General features: G+C 29.6%; 2 protein-coding genes and 1 long non-coding RNA gene across 3 annotated transcripts; all 3 read left to right on the top strand.

Annotated features, from left to right (window-relative positions):
• The first annotated feature begins 687 nt into the window (after positions 1-687).
• Positions 688-7,020, top strand: LOC134833675 (FACT complex subunit spt16). Its single transcript, XM_063848082.1, has 5 exons — positions 688-931; positions 996-2,418; positions 4,025-5,242; positions 5,307-5,377; positions 6,520-7,020. The coding sequence occupies exons 1-5, from the start codon at positions 803-805 to the stop codon at positions 6,913-6,915; spliced, it is 3,237 nt and encodes a 1,078-aa protein (XP_063704152.1). The 5' UTR covers positions 688-802; the 3' UTR covers positions 6,916-7,020.
• A 2,794-nt stretch (positions 7,021-9,814) lies between these two features.
• LOC134835244 (golgin subfamily A member 6-like protein 22) lies at positions 9,815-12,116 on the top strand. Its single transcript, XM_063850115.1, has 4 exons — positions 9,815-9,924; positions 9,975-10,151; positions 10,205-10,901; positions 11,706-12,116. Exons 1-4 carry the CDS (start codon positions 9,815-9,817, stop codon positions 12,114-12,116), a joined length of 1,395 nt encoding a protein of 464 aa, XP_063706185.1.
• A 7,262-nt stretch (positions 12,117-19,378) lies between these two features.
• Positions 19,379-19,962, top strand: LOC134835700 (uncharacterized). Its single transcript, XR_010162217.1, has 3 exons — positions 19,379-19,519; positions 19,589-19,715; positions 19,813-19,962. It is a non-coding gene; the product is annotated as an uncharacterized LOC134835700 (long non-coding RNA).
• Positions 19,963-20,150: the final 188 nt, after the last annotated feature.

Genomic DNA, 20,150 nt, shown 5'->3' with positions numbered 1-20,150 from the left:
TATTTCGCTGCAAATTTTGTGGAACTGACAAAAAAGCTAAATACATCACTGACGGAATAGGTGAACGCGAGATTGTTTCACTCAAAAAGTACTGCGCCTTTATTGAACGAACGTGCATTCATGTCAAAATTACGATACGCCGTGAATTTCATAAAAAATAATCATAAGCATGACGCTGTCGTGTCGATGTAGTCATCAATTATTTTAGAAGATTGCTTCAGAGACCAATAATTTCGAGGTTCTATCGTATTCTCTTGGATTGTTCCTTTATGATGATATTCTTATTCATTTTTGTTTAGCATATGAGAATGTATGTAATTTGGATCTGCCTGTATGCGTTTCTGTTTGGCAGCCATAAAATAAAATCCTCCTATGATTGAAATTTTTTTTTTTAGAATTTCTAAAAATAATTAATTTTCGGAATTGATAAAACAATAACACTAAATTATAATTCGAGAGAGTTTCGAGTGATTTAAAATCTAAATTTTAAAATTTTCGTCAAATTTTTTCAAATTAAAATTTTTCTTTTTTAAAATTTCTTTAAATATCTCAAAATTTTTACTTTTTTCTCATAATTCAAAATTTCAAATTTTTGCGAAATTCAAAAAAATTGCATGTCCCCAATTCCGTTCCAAACCATCACGTCACCGCATTGTTATGACAGTCGGAAACGTCACAATCTGCGTTGTTTGCCGCTCAAAGCTTCATTTGGGCACCTGAAAAACACATTTATCGCCGCCAAAGTGAAAAGTAACACAAAATCCGCAAATTGTGAAAAACTTTCGATGAGACACGCATCAAAATGGGCAGCATAGAGTTGGATAAGAGCGTCTTTTATCGCCGGATAAAGCAACTTTACAGCGCCTGGAAAGATGGCAAAAGTATCAAACACGATGATTCTTTGTCCAAAGTCGATTGTATCGTGACAACCGTAAGTTTTTGCCATTTTTCACTTAAATTCCGAAATTTTTCACTAATTTTTGTGATTTTTCCAGGTTGGCAACGACGAAGACATGATTTATTCGAAAAGTACCGCTTTGCAAACTTGGCTTTTCGGCTACGAGCTCACCGACACAATCAGCATATTTGCCGAAAATTGCATCGTTTTCCTCGCGAGCAAGAAAAAAATTGAATTTTTGAAGCCAGTTGAGGGGGCAAGCAAGGAAGAAGGCATTCCGGAGATTAAATTGCTCGTGCGCCAAAAAGACGACAAAGACAAGGCGAACTTTGAAAAGCTCATTGAAGCGATCAAAGGTTCCAAAAGTGGCAAAACTATCGGAATTTTCGCCAAAGATAGTTTTTCCAACGATTTCTGCGACTTGTGGAAGAAAGCGTTGAAGGAAGCCAATTTCGAATCGGTCGATGTTTCAGCTCCCTTGGCTTTCGTGATGGCTTCGAAGGACGACGCCGAGGTTTTGACCGTGAAAAAAGCCTGTTTAGCTACTGTCGATGTCTTTACGAAATATTTGAAGGACACAATTATGGAAATTATCGATGCCGACAAGAAAGTGAAGCACTCAAAGTTGGCGGAAGGCGTCGAAGCGGCACTCACGGACAAAAAATACGTCAGTGGCGTCGATACGAGTCAATTGGACATGTGCTATCCGGCAATTATCCAGTCCGGCGGCAATTACAGCTTGAAATTCAACGCATCGAGCGACAAAAATGTCCTGCACTTCGGTTCGATCGTTTGTTCCTTGGGCGCGCGTTACAAATCGTATTGCTCGAATATCGTGCGAACCCTTTTGGTCAATCCGTCGGAAACGATCCAAAATTACTACAATTTCCTGTTGAACATGGAAGAGGATATCATCAAAAATTTGGTGCCGGGCAAGAAATTATCCGACATTTACGAAGCTGCTTACAAATTTGCACAAAAGGAACAACCGAAGCTCATTGATAAACTTACGAAGACCTACGGCTTTGGCATGGGCATCGAATTTCGCGAAAATTCGCTCGTAATTGGCCCCAAATGCAGTGCGATCGTGCAAAAAGGCATGATTTTCAACGTCAACGTGGGAATTTCTGGCATCGAAAATAAGGAAGCGAGCGACAAGGAAGGCAAAACGTACGCTTTGTTCATTGGCGACACGGTTCTCGTGAATGACGAGTCGCCGGCGAGCGTTTTGACCAATTCGAAGAAGAAAATTAAGAATATTGGGATTTTCTTGAAGGAAGATGAGGAAGAGGAAGAAGATCAGAATGATAAGGCGAAAACGGAGGAAATTATTGGAAGAGGACGTCGGAATGCAGTGTTGGACTCGAAATTACGTTCGGAACATAGTTCGGAGGAGAAACGGAAGCAACATCAAAAGGAGCTGGCGCAACGTTTGAATGACGAAGCGAAGGAACGTCTTGCCAAACAGAGTAACAATAAGGAGTCGGAGAAGGTTCGCAAGTCTACTGTTTCTTATAAAGGTGAGAAAAATTTTTTAAATTATTTTTTAATTGATTTTTGCAAATTGAAGTTTTTTGTGTGGAATTAATTTGTCATTTAAAAAAAAAGAAAAAAAAATGTTTAAAATTTAATTAATTTTTTAAGAATATTTTTCTGAAAAATTATTTTCTTTACCAGTATTTTTGGCAAAAAGCGAATATTTTACAAATTTGTAGCAAATTCTCAATTTTTGCTTTTTGTAGATTTCAACACTTTTTTTTGGTTTTCAATTTTCATTCATTTGATTTTTTTTCTTATTAGAAAAGTCAAAAATTAAATAGAAAAAAATTCAAAATTTAATGAAAATTTTTGGTTTTTTGAGCTTTTCTTAAAATTTTTAAGATTTTATATAAAATTTATTTTTTAACTTTCAATTTTGATTTTTTTTTAAAATTTTTATTTACAAAACAAGGCAAATCCAAGTTTCTTTAAAATTTTCGAACTTTTAGAAAATTGATTTTTTTTTGTCAAAAAGGTTACATGTTTTTGAAGAAAATAAAATAATAAAATAAAATTTTTTTACAAAATTTTTTAAACGATTTTCAAATTTTTAAATGGTTCGAATAGAAATTTAAAAAATTTAATTATTTTAACATTAATTTTTGCAAATTTTCTGCTCAAAATTTAATTTAATTTGATAAAATTTATTTTTTATTTTTTGCAAATTGAGTCAAAAAATTTTTTTATAATTTTTTTTTTAGATTTTTTGCTTTAAAATTAATTGAATTATATTTTTTAAATTTAGCAAGTTTCAAAGTAAAAACTTTAAAACAAAAAAAAAATTAGAAAAAATTAAATTTTTTATTTAGGCCGCTCCAAATTTTTTTTGAATTTTTTTATTAACAAAATATTTTTTTTTTAAATTTATTTTTCAAAATTTTCTGCTAATAAATACAAGTTTCTTAAAAATTTAAAACTTTTAGAAAATTGTTTTTTTTTTTAAATACCTAAAAATAAAATAAAATAGGCTTTTAATTATTTTTTAAAAGATTTTTGAATTTTTAAGAAATATTATTTCGTATTAAATTTTTTTTTAATTAATTTTTTTATAATTTTTATCTTGAAATACTCTGAGATATATTTTTAATTATCAAATCTCAATGTAGATACCAAAAAATCAACTAAAATATTCATTAATGACAATAAACTGTTAAAATTTTTTTATTTTGTATGAAAAAGTATTTCTTAAGATGAAAAAATTTTTAAAAATTTTTATTTTTTTGGCTTCCGTCTTCCAGAATATTTATTTTTTTTAATTTAAAATTTTTACTTTTTATTTAATCTTATTTTCTTGAATAATTTTTTTTAAAAATTTCTCACTGAATTAAATTTTAAATTCAATTAAGAAAATTCTTTGTAAATTCTTTATAATTTTTTTCAAGAAGTTTTCAAAAAGTTGTTAAAAATATTTTTTGAAAAAATTCGCTTTATCGCTGAAAATTTTTCAAACTTAAAAAAAATCATAATTGCGTTAAAAAATTTTTTTTTATTAATTTTTACTTCAATTTTGCATTTTTTTTCCATTTTTTTTTTACTTTTGACCAAAACTTCTACTTTAAATCATTTTTTTTCAAATTTTTTTCACAGGTATTAATCAAATGCCCCGCGAAGACGAAGTAAAAGAGCTCAAGCTGTACGTCGACCGCAAATACGAGACAATCATCATGCCAATTTACGGCTTACCAGTACCATTCCACATCAGCACCATCAAAAACATCTCGCAAAGTGTCGAAGGCGACTACACTTACCTCCGTATTAACTTTTATCATCCGGGCGCCACCATGGGACGCAACGAAGCTGGCATGTACAACAACCCGGATGCCACTTTCCTCAAAGAAGTCACGTATCGCAGCACGAATACCAAGGAACCGGGCGAATTATCAGCTCCGTCATCCAATCTTAATACGGCTTTCCGCTTGATCAAAGAGGTTCAAAAGCGTTTCAAGACCCGCGAAGCCGAAGAACGTGAAAAAGAGGACTTGGTGAAGCAAGATACGCTCGTTTTGTCACAAAATAAGGGCAATCCCAAACTCAAAGATCTTTACATTCGTCCCAATATCGTGCAAAAACGCATGACGGGCTCCTTGGAAGCGCATACAAACGGTTTTCGGTACACCTCGGTGCGCGGCGATAAAGTCGACATTTTGTACAACAACATCCGGAGTGCGTTCTTCCAACCGTGCGACGGCGAAATGATCATTTTGCTCCATTTCCACTTGAAACACGCCATTATGTTTGGCAAAAAGAAGCACATTGACGTGCAATTCTACACGGAAGTCGGCGAAATCACGACAGATCTCGGAAAACATCAACACATGCACGATCGAGACGATTTGGCAGCGGAGCAAAGTGAACGCGAACTCCGTCATCGCCTGAAAACGGCTTTCAAGAGTTTCTGCGAAAAGGTCGAAGGCATGACGAAGCAACTGCTCGAGTTCGATACGCCCTTCAGAGATTTGGGATTCCCGGGAGCGCCCTTCCGCAGCACCGTTTTGCTCCAACCGACTTCAGGAAGTTTGGTTTGTTTGACAGAATGGCCGCCATTCGTCGTCATGCTCGAAGACATCGAGTTGGTGCACTTTGAACGTGTCCAATTCCATCTGAAGAACTTTGACATGATTTTTGTCTTTAAGGATTACAGCAAGAAGGTGGCGGCAGTGAATGCGATCCCGATGAATATGTTGGATCACGTGAAGGAATGGCTGAACTCGTGCGATATTCGGTATGCCGAAGGTATTCAGTCCTTGAATTGGGCGAAAATTATGAAGACTATCACCGATGATCCCGAAGGATTCTTTGAGCAAGGTAAAATTTTTAATGAAAAATTAATTTTTTAAATTTTTTTAAACGAATTTTTAACTTTAAAAAGGTGGTTGGTCCTTCTTGGATCCCGAATCTGATGCCGAAAACGGAGCTGCCGATGATAGTGAAGATGAAGAGGTGAGTTTTTGGGCCTAATACAATTATCAAAAATATTTTCGATTTTCTCCTATTTAATTTTTTGCAAATTTTTCTAAAAATTCGTACCTTAAATGTCAGAAATTGTTCAAATTTTAGAAATTTTTGATCAAATTTTTTGAAAAAAGATGTGAATTTCATTTAAAATCAGTTCAAAAGTCAATATTTTCATATTTTTTCAATTTTTGACCGAAAAAATTCATTTTCAATAAATTATTTTTTTTTAAATTGTCATAAAAAATTTTAAATGTATTCAATGAAAATTAATTTTAAGTTTTCAAAAAGAAATTTGGGTGAAAAAAACTGAAAATTCAAAAAAAAAAAATAATTATTAAATTTTATAAATTAAAAATTAGGCCACTCCAAATTTTTTGTATGTTTTTGTCCCATGCCCCAATCCGAAAATTCAATGGGGTAAAATAAAAAAAAAAGTTAAAAATTTCATCAAAATTGACCATTTTTTCAAGAAATCTTCAAAATTTTTCATATTTTTTCAAGAAATCTTCAAAATTTTTCATAGTTTTTCAAGAAATCTACAAAATTTTTCTAATTTTTCAAGAAATTATCAAAATTTTTCTAAAATATTTTTGATTTTCAAAAATTTTTGTATTGGAAAACTAAGTTTATCATGAATTTTCTTCTCTAAAAATATTTTCAAAAAAATAATTTTTCAAAATTTCAAATTTATTTCAAAATTTTTTTTTCTTAAATTTTTAACTTTTAATTCTCTGAGATCAATTTTAAATTCAAAATCTTAAAAATTCAAAAATTTTTATGAAAACTTAAGAAATAGTCGTAAAAAAATTAAATTTTTATTTGGAAAATCGATGATATTTTTTTAAATAATTGAGTAAGAAAATGCTCAAATTTTGATACATTTTTAATTTTTTTTTTAATTTAAAATTTTGAATAATTTTTTTTAAATCAAATTTTGTGTAAATACTGAAAATTTTTATAATTTCTAAAAAAAATAATTTCTTAGCATTTAAAAAATTTAAAATTGACAATTTTATCCTTCTTAATGTTCAAAAAATCTTAAAAACCGAAAATATTTTAATTTCTTTATTAAAATCTAAATAAAACAAAAACATTTTTCCTAAATTAACTTCTCAAATCTCCCGCAGGACGACGCGTACGAGCCCACAGATGCCGAAACCGACGTCACGGAAGACTCAGACGAGGAATATTCCGACGCCTCCGAGAGCGACGAAGAAGACGAGTCCGACGAACTCGGTTCCGACGAGGAATCCGGCAAAGATTGGTCCGACTTGGAACGCGAGGCAGCCGAGGAAGATCGCGAACGTGAACGAAATGTCGATATTAGTTCGAGCAAGTCGCATCGCAACGACAAACATCGTCACGATAAGCATAGCAGCAGTTCGAGCAAGCACCGTTCAAGCAGCTCGCACAAACATTCGTCGTCGTCGAACCACCATTCGAGCAGCAGCAGCAGCAAGAAGCGCCCGCGCGAGGAAAGCTCGTCACATCACCACCACAAAAGCAAGAAATCCAAGAAATAAGAAATTCACGAGAAAAATTCAGAGTAAAAGTTGACGTTTTTTTGTTTTGTTTCGTATTCAATGTAAGGCAGAAATTAATTAAAAATTAAAAGTTATTGTCAACATTGTAGGTGTTAATTAATTTGATAAGGCTTACTTTTTTATAAACTATCGACAGTTTACTATACAATTACTCTCAATAATCTTAAACGAAATTAATTAATAAAGTAAACTTTTACAACAATTTCAAGGATTTTTTAACATTTTCAAAATATTTATTTAAAAAATTTATTTTTTTTTTGTACAGATTTTTCTAAAATTTTAACTTTTGCTTAAAAATTTAGTCCTAGAAAGTCAATATTTGACATGAATTCTTATAAATTCATTAAAAAATATTATTTTTTGGTGGAATTTTTGTAAAATTTTAATTTAAGAGCTCAAATTTTATTTTTCAAAATACGAAATGTCAGTTCAAAACTCGATCTTTAGCTCAGAAATATAACAATTTAGGCTTCAGAAGACAACTTTTAGACAAAAACTTCAAAAAAAATTTCAACTTGGAATTTTTTATGATAAAATTTATTAAATTTTAGGTGTTGGTATGTAAATCTTGGTCTGACAATACAAAATTTTTGGATTGAGTATCAAATTTTAACCCTAAATCATTAAAATTTTTAAGTTTTTGAAACCAATTTTTAATATCAACATATTTTTTTCTCTTAATTTGGCGTTTTTAAGTTTAAATTTTTTAAAATGTATGTTCTTAAAATTAATTTTTTATATTGAAGCTCAAAATTTTTGTGAAAATATTTAATTTTTTATTGAATTTTTTTATAGTTTGAACTTTTAAAGTCAATTTCTAGAACTTTTCTTACAAAACATTTACTCAAAGACTGATATTTCTTCATAAATGAAGATCTGAAAGTCGATTTTAGGTCATAAAATTATAAATTTTTATCTCAAAACTCGTTTTTGAAACTAAATTTCATAAAATTTCAAAGAAATTTGGGCTTTGAATGCCAATTTTTATTTTAAAACTACAAAATTTTCGAACTTAGTCTCAATTTTAATAAATAAAATAGTCTTTTGTTCTTAATTTTCTTAGAAAAATTTAAAAAAATATGCTTCGGTATGAAATTTTCAAACAATTTTTTTTAAGTTAAAGTTTAAGTTTAAAAGTTCATTTTATGATAAAATTTGTTAAAATCTTAAACTTTAGATTTGAATATTAAAATAAAATTTCAAAAAATTCTTATCTTAAATTTACAATCCAGAAGCCATTTTAAGGCATCGGAAATATGGACTATGTAAAAATAAATACTGACTATAAAATTCATGTATAAATATAATTTTGTAAAAATTTTTAATCCAAATTGATATATCTAAGTTCATTGTGTAAATGTATTTAGTTTTATATATGGTTTTATACATGGTAATTTTGAGCCAAAATTTTCGTAAATATCGAGGTGTATAAATACATATTTTAGATATAGTTTTATACACGGGGATATTTAAACTTTGAAAAACTACAATAATGTGTATAATATATCCATGTATATTACTATAGTTATATACATAGTAATATACACAGAGTTGTTCAAATTGCCGACAGTCTTTGGGAAACTTTCAAAGGGAGAGGACAAGCTTTTTTTGAATAAAAAAATGTGAAATTAAAAAATTTTTTGAGTTTAAAAAAGTTTTTAAAAAAATTTTAAAAATGTAAGAATAGGTATGCAACTTTTGAAAAAAAAAAAAAAGAAAATATTAAAAAATTGTCTGATCATGAAATTTCCTGTTTTGTAGGACAAACATAAAAGGTAAGAATTTATCCAAATTTTTTTCAAAAATTCAAAAATGGAAAAACTTCGGGCTCTCGTATGGTAAGTAAACTTTTATATTTTCTAAATTTTTATTTTACTTTTTTTTTTTTCTTTTTTTGCAAATTTAGTTATTTTTATACAAATATAGTTACCGGCATAAGTTATGATGAATTGTATTGTAACGACGAGTCAGCCCAATCTAAGAAAGGATTTCAAAAATATTTTCAAAAAAATTAAAAAAACTTTGTATAAATAAATGAACTTAAGTAAAGTGAAAAACGAATTTAAATTGCATGAAAACCTAAAAAACCTGCAAAAGGAGCCCAAAAAACCATCCAGACAAAACCATTGTATATAAATGTATAAAACCATACTATGAAATATGAAATCATTTATAAAATATCAAAATTCCTTTTGTTTAAATTTAAATATACATAAACTTTTAGTATAGCTTTATACACAAAATTAGATATATCTATATACATGGTTTTTTCTTATAGGGGCATTTTTTAGCATCAGAGGTCAAAAAAATACCGTAAAAAAATTAAAAAATTCAAATTTTTCAAAAAATTTTTTCTAAAGCTTGATTTTTAGTCTTAAACTGTGGATTTTCTATCTTTTAGTTCTATTTAAAGGGTCAAATTTTTTAAAATTAAGGCTTCAAAAGTCGATTTTTAGTCAAAAAATTAAAATTTTTAATCCAAACTTTAGATTTTCGTAATTTTTTTTTTAATTTTTCAAACATTTTCTTGAAAATTATTTTGGGACAAAAACATCGAAAATTTTTTGAAAAATTTAGAAAATTAAAATATTTAAATTTAAATTTTTAACTAAAAACCACATTTTAAAGTCTTTTGAACAAAAAATGCCTTTGTCATATCGATTTCTCAACTCTCAAAGCTTTAATTAATCACAAAAACCGCAATTTACGTTGAATTTGTGCACGCAGTTTGCATTTATGACCCAAATATCGTTTAATTCGCCTGGCAACGCGTTCCCTAAGGAACAAATGCCACAAAATCCCTAGCAACGTTTGACTGTTGATTTTTCATTCCTTTGCATTCGGTCCGTTTTAAAATTCTAGAGTCCTCGCCAAGAAGATGGATTTACTAAAACGCGTCGACAAAGCCTGTCTAAAGAACAAAATTGACAAATTAGTGGAGGAATCGTTGCGGGCCCGCGATCGCGAAATCAATTTAAAGCGAGAAAAGTGAGTTTTTCCAATTTTTTCGACAATTTTTGACTTTTTCTCGTTTTCAGGTTGAAACATTTGTTCAACGTCGAAGATGATTTCTACCGAAAAGAGTCGCAAGACAAGCTTTCAGCGAAAATCGAGGCGGAAATGTTGGATCGACGGAATAAAATTTTGGCAATGAAGCAGGCGAAGGAGAAGGAGCACCACGATTATTTGAAACAAAAGAAAATTCAGCAATATATGTGAGAAAAATCCTCATTTTTTGTCGTTTTTTGCTGAAATTTCCTCTTTTCAGGGCAAATTGCGACGAAATCCGGCCATTTTTGCGGAAACAACTGCTCGTGGACAGCAAAGCGTGCCAACGCATGCAAATGGAGGAGCATCGCAAACAAAAACAAGCCGCCAAGGAAACGCAAAATTTGTGGTTGGAGATCGCGAGTCGCTCAAACAAGGCTTTGCACGAAAAAGAGAAGCAACAACGTCTCGCCCGCAAGCTTTACGACAACTGCACCGCGAAATTCCTCAAGGAGCAAATGCTGGAGAAGCAAAATAACCTGCAAAAATACGCGGAAATGACGGAAGAGCAAAAACGCAACGAAGAAAGTCTGATGAAGGAGAACGAATTGGCGCTGCTGGAGAAAAAAGTGGCGCTCGAGAAACGGATGCAGCTCGCGGCGGACCTGAAAGAGCAACTTTTGCAGGCGGAAAAGGAGCGAATTGTCCGAAAAGCGAACGAAGATGCGCTGAACAAGTTGTTTAACGACACAATTCGGAAGGAAATCGAGCAGGAAATTGCCGCGAAGAAGGGTCACAAGGAAAATTGGAAGCAAGAAACGTTGCATTATCTAAACTACATGGAGAAAATTCGCAAGGAAAAGTTGATGGAACAAGCGCAAAAGGATAAATTGGTGGACGATTATCGGATTAAGCAAGAATTGGAATATATTGACAAATGTCGTGCGGAAATTGCGAAGAAAAGGGCGTTTCATGAGGTAAAGTGGGAATTTTATTACCGGGTTTCGAAGAAAAAATGCGGTTTTGTTCAGGAATTTTTAATTTTTCTGCTAAAAGTGTCAAAAATTTGTTAAAAATTAAATTGGAAATTATTTTTGAATTTAATTTTAACAAAAAAGTCGAAAACCTTAGAAAAGTCCGTGAAAAATTGATTTTTTAAAATTAAAAAAAAAATTTTTAGATTATTAAAGAAAATTAGAAAATTCTTCACAAATAATTTAAAATATTTTTTAAAATAATTATTATTTTTTTAAAATTAATTTGATTTTTATTAATTATTTTTTTTTAATTTAATTAATTCGAAAATCGCATTAATTAGATTTAATTCTACTTGATATAAAATTTAATTAATATTTTTTTTAAAACTTTTTGGTCAATAAAAAAAATAAAAATATTTTTTAGAAAAAAATAAAAAAAAAAATATTTACCTAAAATTTAAATTTTCCAACGTATGTTTTAAAAAAATTAAATAGTGAAAAATTTAGAAAATTAAAATATTTAATTTATTTAAAAAATTTTAAATCTTTTTTACAATTAATAAAAAAAATAACCCTTTTAAAAAATAAAAAAAAAAAAATGAAAAAAATTAGAAAATAATTTTCGAACATACTTATGTTTTTAAAAAATTAAAAAAACGAAAAATTGATTTTTTTGCAAGGCAAAAAACTTATTATGGAGCAAAAATTATTTTTTTTTATATTATTTTTTTATTACTTTAATTTAAAATTTTTAATTAAAAAAAATTAACTAGATTTATTTTTTTTTTAATTTTCCCTCTTCAGATGGTCTACGAAACGCAACGAAAGCAGATCAAAGAAAAACGAGAACTCCAAAAAGCCATGGAAGACTCGGAATTCAAAAAAGTAGCCGAAGAACGTGCCAGCTACGATCACAAAGCGCACGTTCGAGCGGAAAAGTGGCGTCAACGTCAAGCTGCCAAGGAATATGCGCGCGCCCTCAAAGAGCAAGAAGAGCTAAGAAAACTGGAACAAAAACAATTCAAAGAGCGTCAAGAAGCGGAATTGCACAAAATTCTCGCGGAACAACGAATTTGTGAAGTGCAAGCAAAGCAATTTGTCGACGCGAACATCGATGTTTTGCCGCCGCATCCGCACACAAAATTGCTCCATAATAACAGCAACAGTCACTGTCAACATGCCACGGATCACATTAAAATCTCAAATATCGCTTAATTCTTACCACGGCGAATTTATCGATAGCTTTTAACTTTAAGAGTACTTTTTGGCGAAACTAGATTTTTTTTACTTTGATATTAAATAAAATATGTTTACGGAAAAAAATCGGATGAAATTTAGTATCTGTTCTTTTGAATTGAAATTTAAGTTAAACTTAATTTTTTTGCAAGTCATTTTTTGACCAGTTTTAAGCCTAAAATTGAATAAATATTCATTCTAAAGTTGATTTTTGTTCATATTGGGTCGATATTTGACGAAACAAAAAAATCAGAGTTTGGAGGTAAAAACTAAAGTTGATTTCTGATTTTTTTGACGAAACAAAAAAATGAGTTTGGAAGTCTGATTTTTTTTTGTCATTTTTTCACTTTTAAGCCTAAAATTGAATAAATATTCATTCTAAAGTTGATTTTTGTTCATATTGGGTCGTCATTTTTTGATCACTTTTAAGCCTAAAATTGAATAAATATTCATCTAAAGTTGATTTTTTTCATATTGGGTCGATTTTTTGACGAAACAAAAAAATCAGAGTTTGGAGGTAAAAACTCTGATTTTTTTGCAAGTCATTTTTTGATCACTTTTAAGCCTAAAATTGAATAAATATTCATTCTAAAGTTGATTTTTGTTCATATTGGGTCGATATTTGACGAAACAAAAAAATCAGAGTTTGGAGGTAAAAACTCTGATTTTTTTTGCAAGTCATTTTTTGATCACTTTTAAGCCTAAAATTGAATAAATATTCATTCTAAAGTTGATTTTTGTTCATATTGGGTCGATATTTGACGAAACAAAAAAATCAGAGTTTGGAGGTAAAAACTCTGATTTTTTTTGCAAGTCATTTTTTGATCACTTTTAAGCCTAAAATTGAATAAATATTCATTCTAAAGTTGATTTTTGTTCATATTGGGTCGATATTTGACGAAACAAAAAAATCAGAGTTTGGAGGTAAAAACTCTGATAAAACTCTGATAAATTTAACAAGTCATTTTTTGATCAGTTTTAAGCCTAAAATTGAATAAATATTCATTCTAAAGTTGATTTTTGTTCATATTGGGTCGATATTTGACGAAACAAAAAAATCAGAGTTTGGAGGTAAAAACTCTGATTTTTTTGCAAGTCATTTTTTGATCAGTTTTAAGCCTAAAATTGAATAAATATTCATTCTAAAGTTGATTTTTGTTCATATTGGGTCGATATTTGACGAAACAAAAAAATCAGAGTTTGGAGGTAAAAACTCTGATTTTTTTTGCAAGTCATTTTTTGATCATTTTTAAGCCTAAAATTGAATAAATATTCATTCTAAAGTTGATTTTTGTTCATATTGGGTCGATATTTGACGAAACAAAAAAATCAGAGTTTGGAGGTAAAAACTCTGATTTTTTTGCAAGTCATTTTTTGATCACTTTTAAGCCTAAAATTGAATAAATATTCATTCTAAAGTTGATTTTTGTTCATATTGGGTCGATATTTGACGAAACAAAAAAATCAGAGTTTGGAGGTAAAAACTCTGATTTTTTTTGCAAGTCATTTTTTGATCACTTTTAAGCCTAAAATTGAATAAATATTCATTCTAAAGTTGATTTTTGTTCATATTGGGTCGATATTTGACGAAACAAAAAAATCAGAGTTTGGAGGTAAAAACTCTGATTTTTTTTGCAAGTCATTTTTTGATCATTTTTAAGCCTAAAATTGAATAAATATTCATTCTAAAGTTGATTTTTGTTCATATTGGGTCGATATTTGACGAAACAAAAAAATCAGAGTTTGGAGGTAAAAACTCTGATTTTTTTTGCAAGTCATTTTTTGATCACTTTTAAGCCTAAAATTGAATAAATATTCATTCTAAAGTTGATTTTTGTTCATATTGGGTCGATATTTGACGAAACAAAAAAATCAGAGTTTGGAGGTAAAAACTCTGATTTTTTTTGCAAGTCATTTTTTGATCATTTTTAAGCCTAAAATTGAATAAATATTCATTCTAAAGTTGATTTTTGTTCATATTGGGTCGATATTTGACGAAACAAAAAAATCAGAGTTTGGAGGTAAAAACTCTGATTTTTTTGCAAGTCATTTTTTGATCACTTTTAAGCCTAAAATTGAATAAATATTCATTCTAAAGTTGATTTTTGTTCATATTGGGTCGATATTTGACGAAACAAAAAAATCAGAGTTTGGAGGTAAAAACTCTGATTTTTTTTGCAAGTCATTTTTTGACCAGTTTTAAGCCTAAAATTGAATAAATATTCATTCTAAAGTTGATTTTTGTTCATATTGGGTCGATATTTGACGAAACAAAAAAATCAGAGTTTGGAGGTAAAAACTCTGATTTTTTTGCAAGTCATTTTTTGATCACTTTTAAGCCTAAAATTGAATAAATATTCATTCTAAAGTTGATTTTTGTTCATATTGGGTCGATATTTGACGAAACAAAAAAATCAGAGTTTGGAGGTAAAAACTCTGATTTTTTTGCAAGTCATTTTTTGATCACTTTTAAGCCTAAAATTGAATAAATATTCATTCTAAAGTTGATTTTTGTTCATATTGGGTCGATATTTGACGAAACAAAAAAATCAGCGTTTGGAAGTAAAAACGCTGATTTTTTTGCAAGTCATATTTTGATTACTTTTAAGCCTAAAATTGAATAAATATTCATTCTAGAGATGATTTCTGTTCATATTGGGTCGATATTTGACGAAACAAAAAAATCAGCGTTTGGAAGTAAAAACTCTGATTTTTTTTGCAAGTCATTTTTTGACCCGTTTTAAGCCTAAAATTGAATAAATATTCATTCTAAAGTTGATTTTTGTTCATATTGGGTCGATATTTGACGAAACAAAAAAATCAGCGTTTGGAAGTAAAAACGCTGATTTTTTTACATGTCATTTTTTGACCAGTTTTAAGCCTAAAATTGAATAAATATTCATTCTAAAGATGATTTTTGTTCATATTGGGTCGATATTTGACGAAACAAAAAAATCAGCGTTTGGAAGTAAAAACGCTGATTTTTTTACATGTCATTTTTTGACCAGTTTTAAGCCTAAAATTGAATAAATATTCATTCTAAAGATGATTTTTGTTCATATTGGGTCGATATTTGACGAAACAAAAAAATCAGCGTTTGGAAGTAAAAACGCTGATTTTTTTACATGTCATTTTTTGATCACTTTTAAGCCTAAAATTGAATAAATATTCATTCTAAAGATGATTTTTGTTCATATTGGGTCGATATTCATCCAAACTCTGATTTTTTTTGCAAGTCATTTTTTGATGAATTTTAAGGCTTAATTTGAACAATTATTTGTTCCAAAATTCAATAGATTCTCCGCCCCTCATTTTCTATCCAGGCTTGGGACTGGTTAGTGTTTAAGGCTTCGTCCATTAATCAGAAATTGCCTTTTTTTTCTCTAACGTTATTAATGAATGACGCCTTAAACACTAAGCAAATTTAGCAGATCATCTATTGATGACCCTTGTCAAGTTGGCTACTGTCAACTAGGGTCGGTGACGTCGCAGCGCACTTCGCATCTGGTTGATGTGCTCTCTCCATCTCTTTTGATGATCCTTGACGGTCATCAGACCCCGATCAACGACCACTGCCTCGACCACTTTGAACAAGGGGGAGTCCTTGAACTGGAGATACCCAGATCCCTTCTGCGGTCTCCAAGCCACTTCTCCTTGAAGCTGTTCACCAAACAGGGCTCCATACACTCTGGAGACGAAGTTTCTGTCACTTGCCGGGGTGATGTCTCGGGTCTCATGGTTGACGTGCTCGTACACCCGCATCCACTCTTGACTTTGAGTGATCTTCAGGTCCCGATTAACGTTGCCAAAGATCATCCGATAATTAATCGGGAATTGACGACGAACGTAGTCCAGAGCTTGGTTCGGGCGAGCAAGCGGTGGCACATCTTCATCATCCTCGACAGACGACGGGCTGATGGCAGGCTCCGGGCGTTGAGGAGGAGGTTGGCGCGACGTCGATGGTTGCGGTTCAGGGCGACGTGGAGGCACTGCAGCGTTGGCGTTCTGGCGTTGACGTTGCGAACGACGAAGCGAAGGCAGCGTATTCTCCGAAACTGGATCAACAGCTGAGGGCTCCACAGCCATATCCTCTACGGAGTGCCGGGACTGGGCTTCCGGTTGCTCTGCCACAAACAACGGTTCGGCCACAATCGGCGACACCCCTGGCGACTCTATGACTGCAGGCCCCTGATGGTTCTGCTCCATCGCCGACAAACGTTGATTTGCCAAAGCAACTTCCTGGCGCAGAGTGACGACTTCCTGATACAGCGGCTGAATACAGGAGTACAAAAACCGAGCATCAGGCGAAATCCCTTCTGGAGGTGAAGGAAAGCTCGCAACAGCTGAAAAAGACAAATATATTGTAAGTAACATAAACATTTTTGAAAAGTATTCACACACACATTTACGAAATAGTCAGAAAAAAAAACAAAGTTTTTGAGTTTTTTGGAAAATTTTTTAACAAGTTGTCAGCATTTATTTTAACAAAGTATACGTGTGCTGTCATTACCAATATACAGTGAAATCTCCAATGAGCTTCCAATTAGAGAATTTTTATTCCTAAATTGAACAGCCCAAAATTCAAGAAAAATTAATTTATTTCAAGAGAGTTTGTACTCAGAAGTCAAAATCATTAATTTTAAACTTTTTTTTAGCTAATTTATCAGAATATTTAAAATTTTGAATAATAATAACTTTACAGATTTTTTAATTAAATTAAATTATATTTTAATTAATTTTTTTAGTGTTTAGATGGTCTTTGAACCTTTCCTAACTTTAAAAATTATATTTTCGACAAAAAATCCAAAACGAAATAGCTAAACTTTATTACACGAAATTTTTCATTTTTTTCAACAATATTCATGATAATATTTTCTTAAATTCTCTTTCTTGCAAATTTAAGATATTTTGAATGATTTTTAAACAATTTTTAAGATAAAATTCCATAAATTTTCGTCTTTTAGTGTTTCAATTAATTTTTTTAGCACAAAAAATTACAATTTTCAATTTTCAAAAATAATTTCAAAAAATTTATAAATTTTTAAAATATAAATTAAACAAATTAAATAAGTTATGTTAATTTCAAAGTTTGAAGACCTTAGCGAGAAAATCATAATTTGATCTGTTCCCCTTTTGTAATGAACTTGTTTTTTGCTAAATATAAATTTAAAGCTTTAATTTTTTATTTATTAAAGGTTCACAACAAATATTGAGGCTGCTTCAAATGAAACTTAATAATGTGGTCCAAAAGTTTTGAAAATCAATAGTGGCAAAAAAAAAACAAAAAATTTTGAAATACATTTTTTCATACAAAATTCAAAATTTTAAACAATTTTTGACTGTTAACCAATTTTTTAGTATTTTTCATTTTAAATTCTTGATTTTTTCTCATTTTTAGAGTCTAAAATCCGATAGGATAAAATAAAAAAATTAAATTTTTTATCGAAAATTACCGTTTTTTTGTGTATTTTTTTTTTATAATTTTTCAATGAATTTTCAAAAATTTTCTTTAAAAAAAATTTAATTTCGTATTTAATTAATAATTCTCATAAAGTTACTGAATTTAACTTTCAAAATTTTTTGGCAGTTATTTTCTATGATTTTATTTCTTTAATTTTCAATATGAAATATTATGAAATCTATTTTCTAAAAGAAGAGAGTTGAAAGAACATCAAAAATCGGGGTCAAAAAACTTTTGACTTTTACTTTTTGTGACTTAATCTGAAACTTCAGAAAAAGGAACTAAAATAAGTTGACTTAATCTTAAGTTAAGAAGATTAAGTAAATGAGTTTTTTAAGGTTTTACTTTTGACTTTTTTAGGCCATTAAATTTAATTATTTAACGTGATTCGCCCCCTTAATTCGCGATTTAATTATTTCGATTTTGCCGAAAAAATTCAAGGGGAAAAATAAAAATAATTAGAAAAAAAGGAAAATTTTTGACATTTTTTGGTACTTTTTGATTGAAAAACGATAATAATGTCCAGTAAAAATTAAAATTATATTAGATATGAACTTAACTTGCTTTAAAAACGCATTATCTATCGAAAATTTGATGAAAAAATTTTTGAGTCACGTGACCAAATTTTTTATTTTTTCTTAAATTTTTATTTTATTAAAATTTTGACTTAAAAACTTAAAATAATAATATTAAAAATTAGTTTAATCTGTTTCAACGTTCAAAAACTTCAAAAAAGTAGTAAACAAATTTATTTTTTATTTTTTTCTCTTCTTTTTATTTTATTTTAGAGCGCCAAATTTGCCTTTTCTATTTTGAGTTCAGAAATTTTAACTTGAAAGCAAAAAATTTAAGAAATTCTTGATAAAAAAACAACCAAAAAGGCGCATTTTTTCAAATCGCCGCACCCCCTTGAGTATTGACTTATTACATTTACTTCGTTTTCGAACTTGTCAAAAATATTATTTTATATTCAAAAATTGTGAAAATTTTGTCATTTTGTATGAAATAGTATTTAATTTTTTTTTATTATTTTGCCCCACTTACCATTTTATTTTAAAAAATTTTGGACTTTGTTTTTTAATTTTCAGTGCAACTTCAATACAAAGTTGAATTTTAAAAGGGAATTTCACATATTTTTTTAATAAATCACGCTTTTGAATCTTCTTTTTCATCCAATAATTTTCACTAATTTTTCATTTTTATATTATTATTTTTTTTTATTTTATTATTTTTTATTTGTTTTATTATATTTTTTATTTTATTTTATTTATTTTTATTTATTTATATTTTTTTACTTTAATATTTTTTTTTCTTTTTATTTAATTAATTTTCATTCAAATTTTTATGCTGATTGCAATAGCTGTTTAACACAAATGAACACAAATTTTCAGTTAAAACAATCAATCACAAATTCACTAATAATTAATTACTTTAATTTTATCACTAACACTTCACTTACCAGGCTGGTTTTCACGTCGTGCCGGTCCGGGGACACGGCTTGACGTTGCAGGAGTCGAAGACGTAGGCATATTTGCGTGATGCATGGCGAAAAAGTGAAAAGTAAAACGCTTGATAGTTTTCAGGCTTGAAAAAAATCTCGCAAGGAACGATTGCTGTCACTTTTTTTATCACCTCACTTTGCGACGCCGGATATTTTTGGGCATCCGTTTGTCAGTTGCTCGCGAATTGTTAAGGTGTTAAGACTATACTGCAATGAAAAACAGAATTAAAAACAAAAAATAATTGATAAATATTAAATTAAATATCAAAAAACAAAAATAAATTAAAAACAAAAGCAATTTAAAGCCAAAAAGCGGCAAAAAATTCATCTAAAACAAAGAAAAAAGTTAAAATCTGGACTGCAACAAAAACAAAAACAATGCGGATGACATCTTTGGATGCTCTTGCTCGTGTAATTTAGGTCAAATAAACAAAAATTTTCAATTTTCCAGTAAAGTCACACCCGAATATAATGAAATTTCTCTCACAGGTTACTTTTTTTGCTGAATTTGTCGTCTCTAAGCCGATCGACACGAGTTTACATCACAATTTTGGAAGATTCAAACGAATTTTATTTTATTGAGAAAGCCGGAGGTCGTTTTCATTAACAGCTGCTGGTTATTATGAATCCAAAACAGAAAGTTTCCCTTTATTTCATTCAAAGACCAAAAAATTCACGATAAAATTTTCTTATTTTTCTTTGTTTACAACCAGAAAAACATTTTTGTTGACATCCGAAAATTCGAACCGACACCGCAGAACGAGTTGATGGATTTGGCTTGCTATGAAATTTGGAATTTAAGGACATCCGAAGACGTTTTGTGATTCGTCAAGGCTAAACTGGTGGAAAATAATCCAAATTTAATTGAATTTAATTGAAAAAAGGTAATTTTTTTTCATTTTTAGTTCAAAAAGTTCCTAACTCGATCTTTTTTGTAGATTTTTAAGTTTTTTTTTCATATAAATTGATTGCTAACACTTGAATAGAAGAAATTACTGGCGAAAAGTGACGACAAAAGTGGGCACTGAGTTGTTAACAGCCTGAAAATTGA

Source organism: Culicoides brevitarsis, chromosome 3 (assembly GCF_036172545.1).
Source record: "Culicoides brevitarsis isolate CSIRO-B50_1 chromosome 3, AGI_CSIRO_Cbre_v1, whole genome shotgun sequence".
In the NCBI taxonomy this organism is placed as follows: Eukaryota; Metazoa; Arthropoda; class Insecta; order Diptera; family Ceratopogonidae; genus Culicoides; species Culicoides brevitarsis.
The sequence above is the reverse complement of the archived record's forward strand: the minus strand, read 5'-3'. Positions and strand labels throughout refer to the sequence as shown.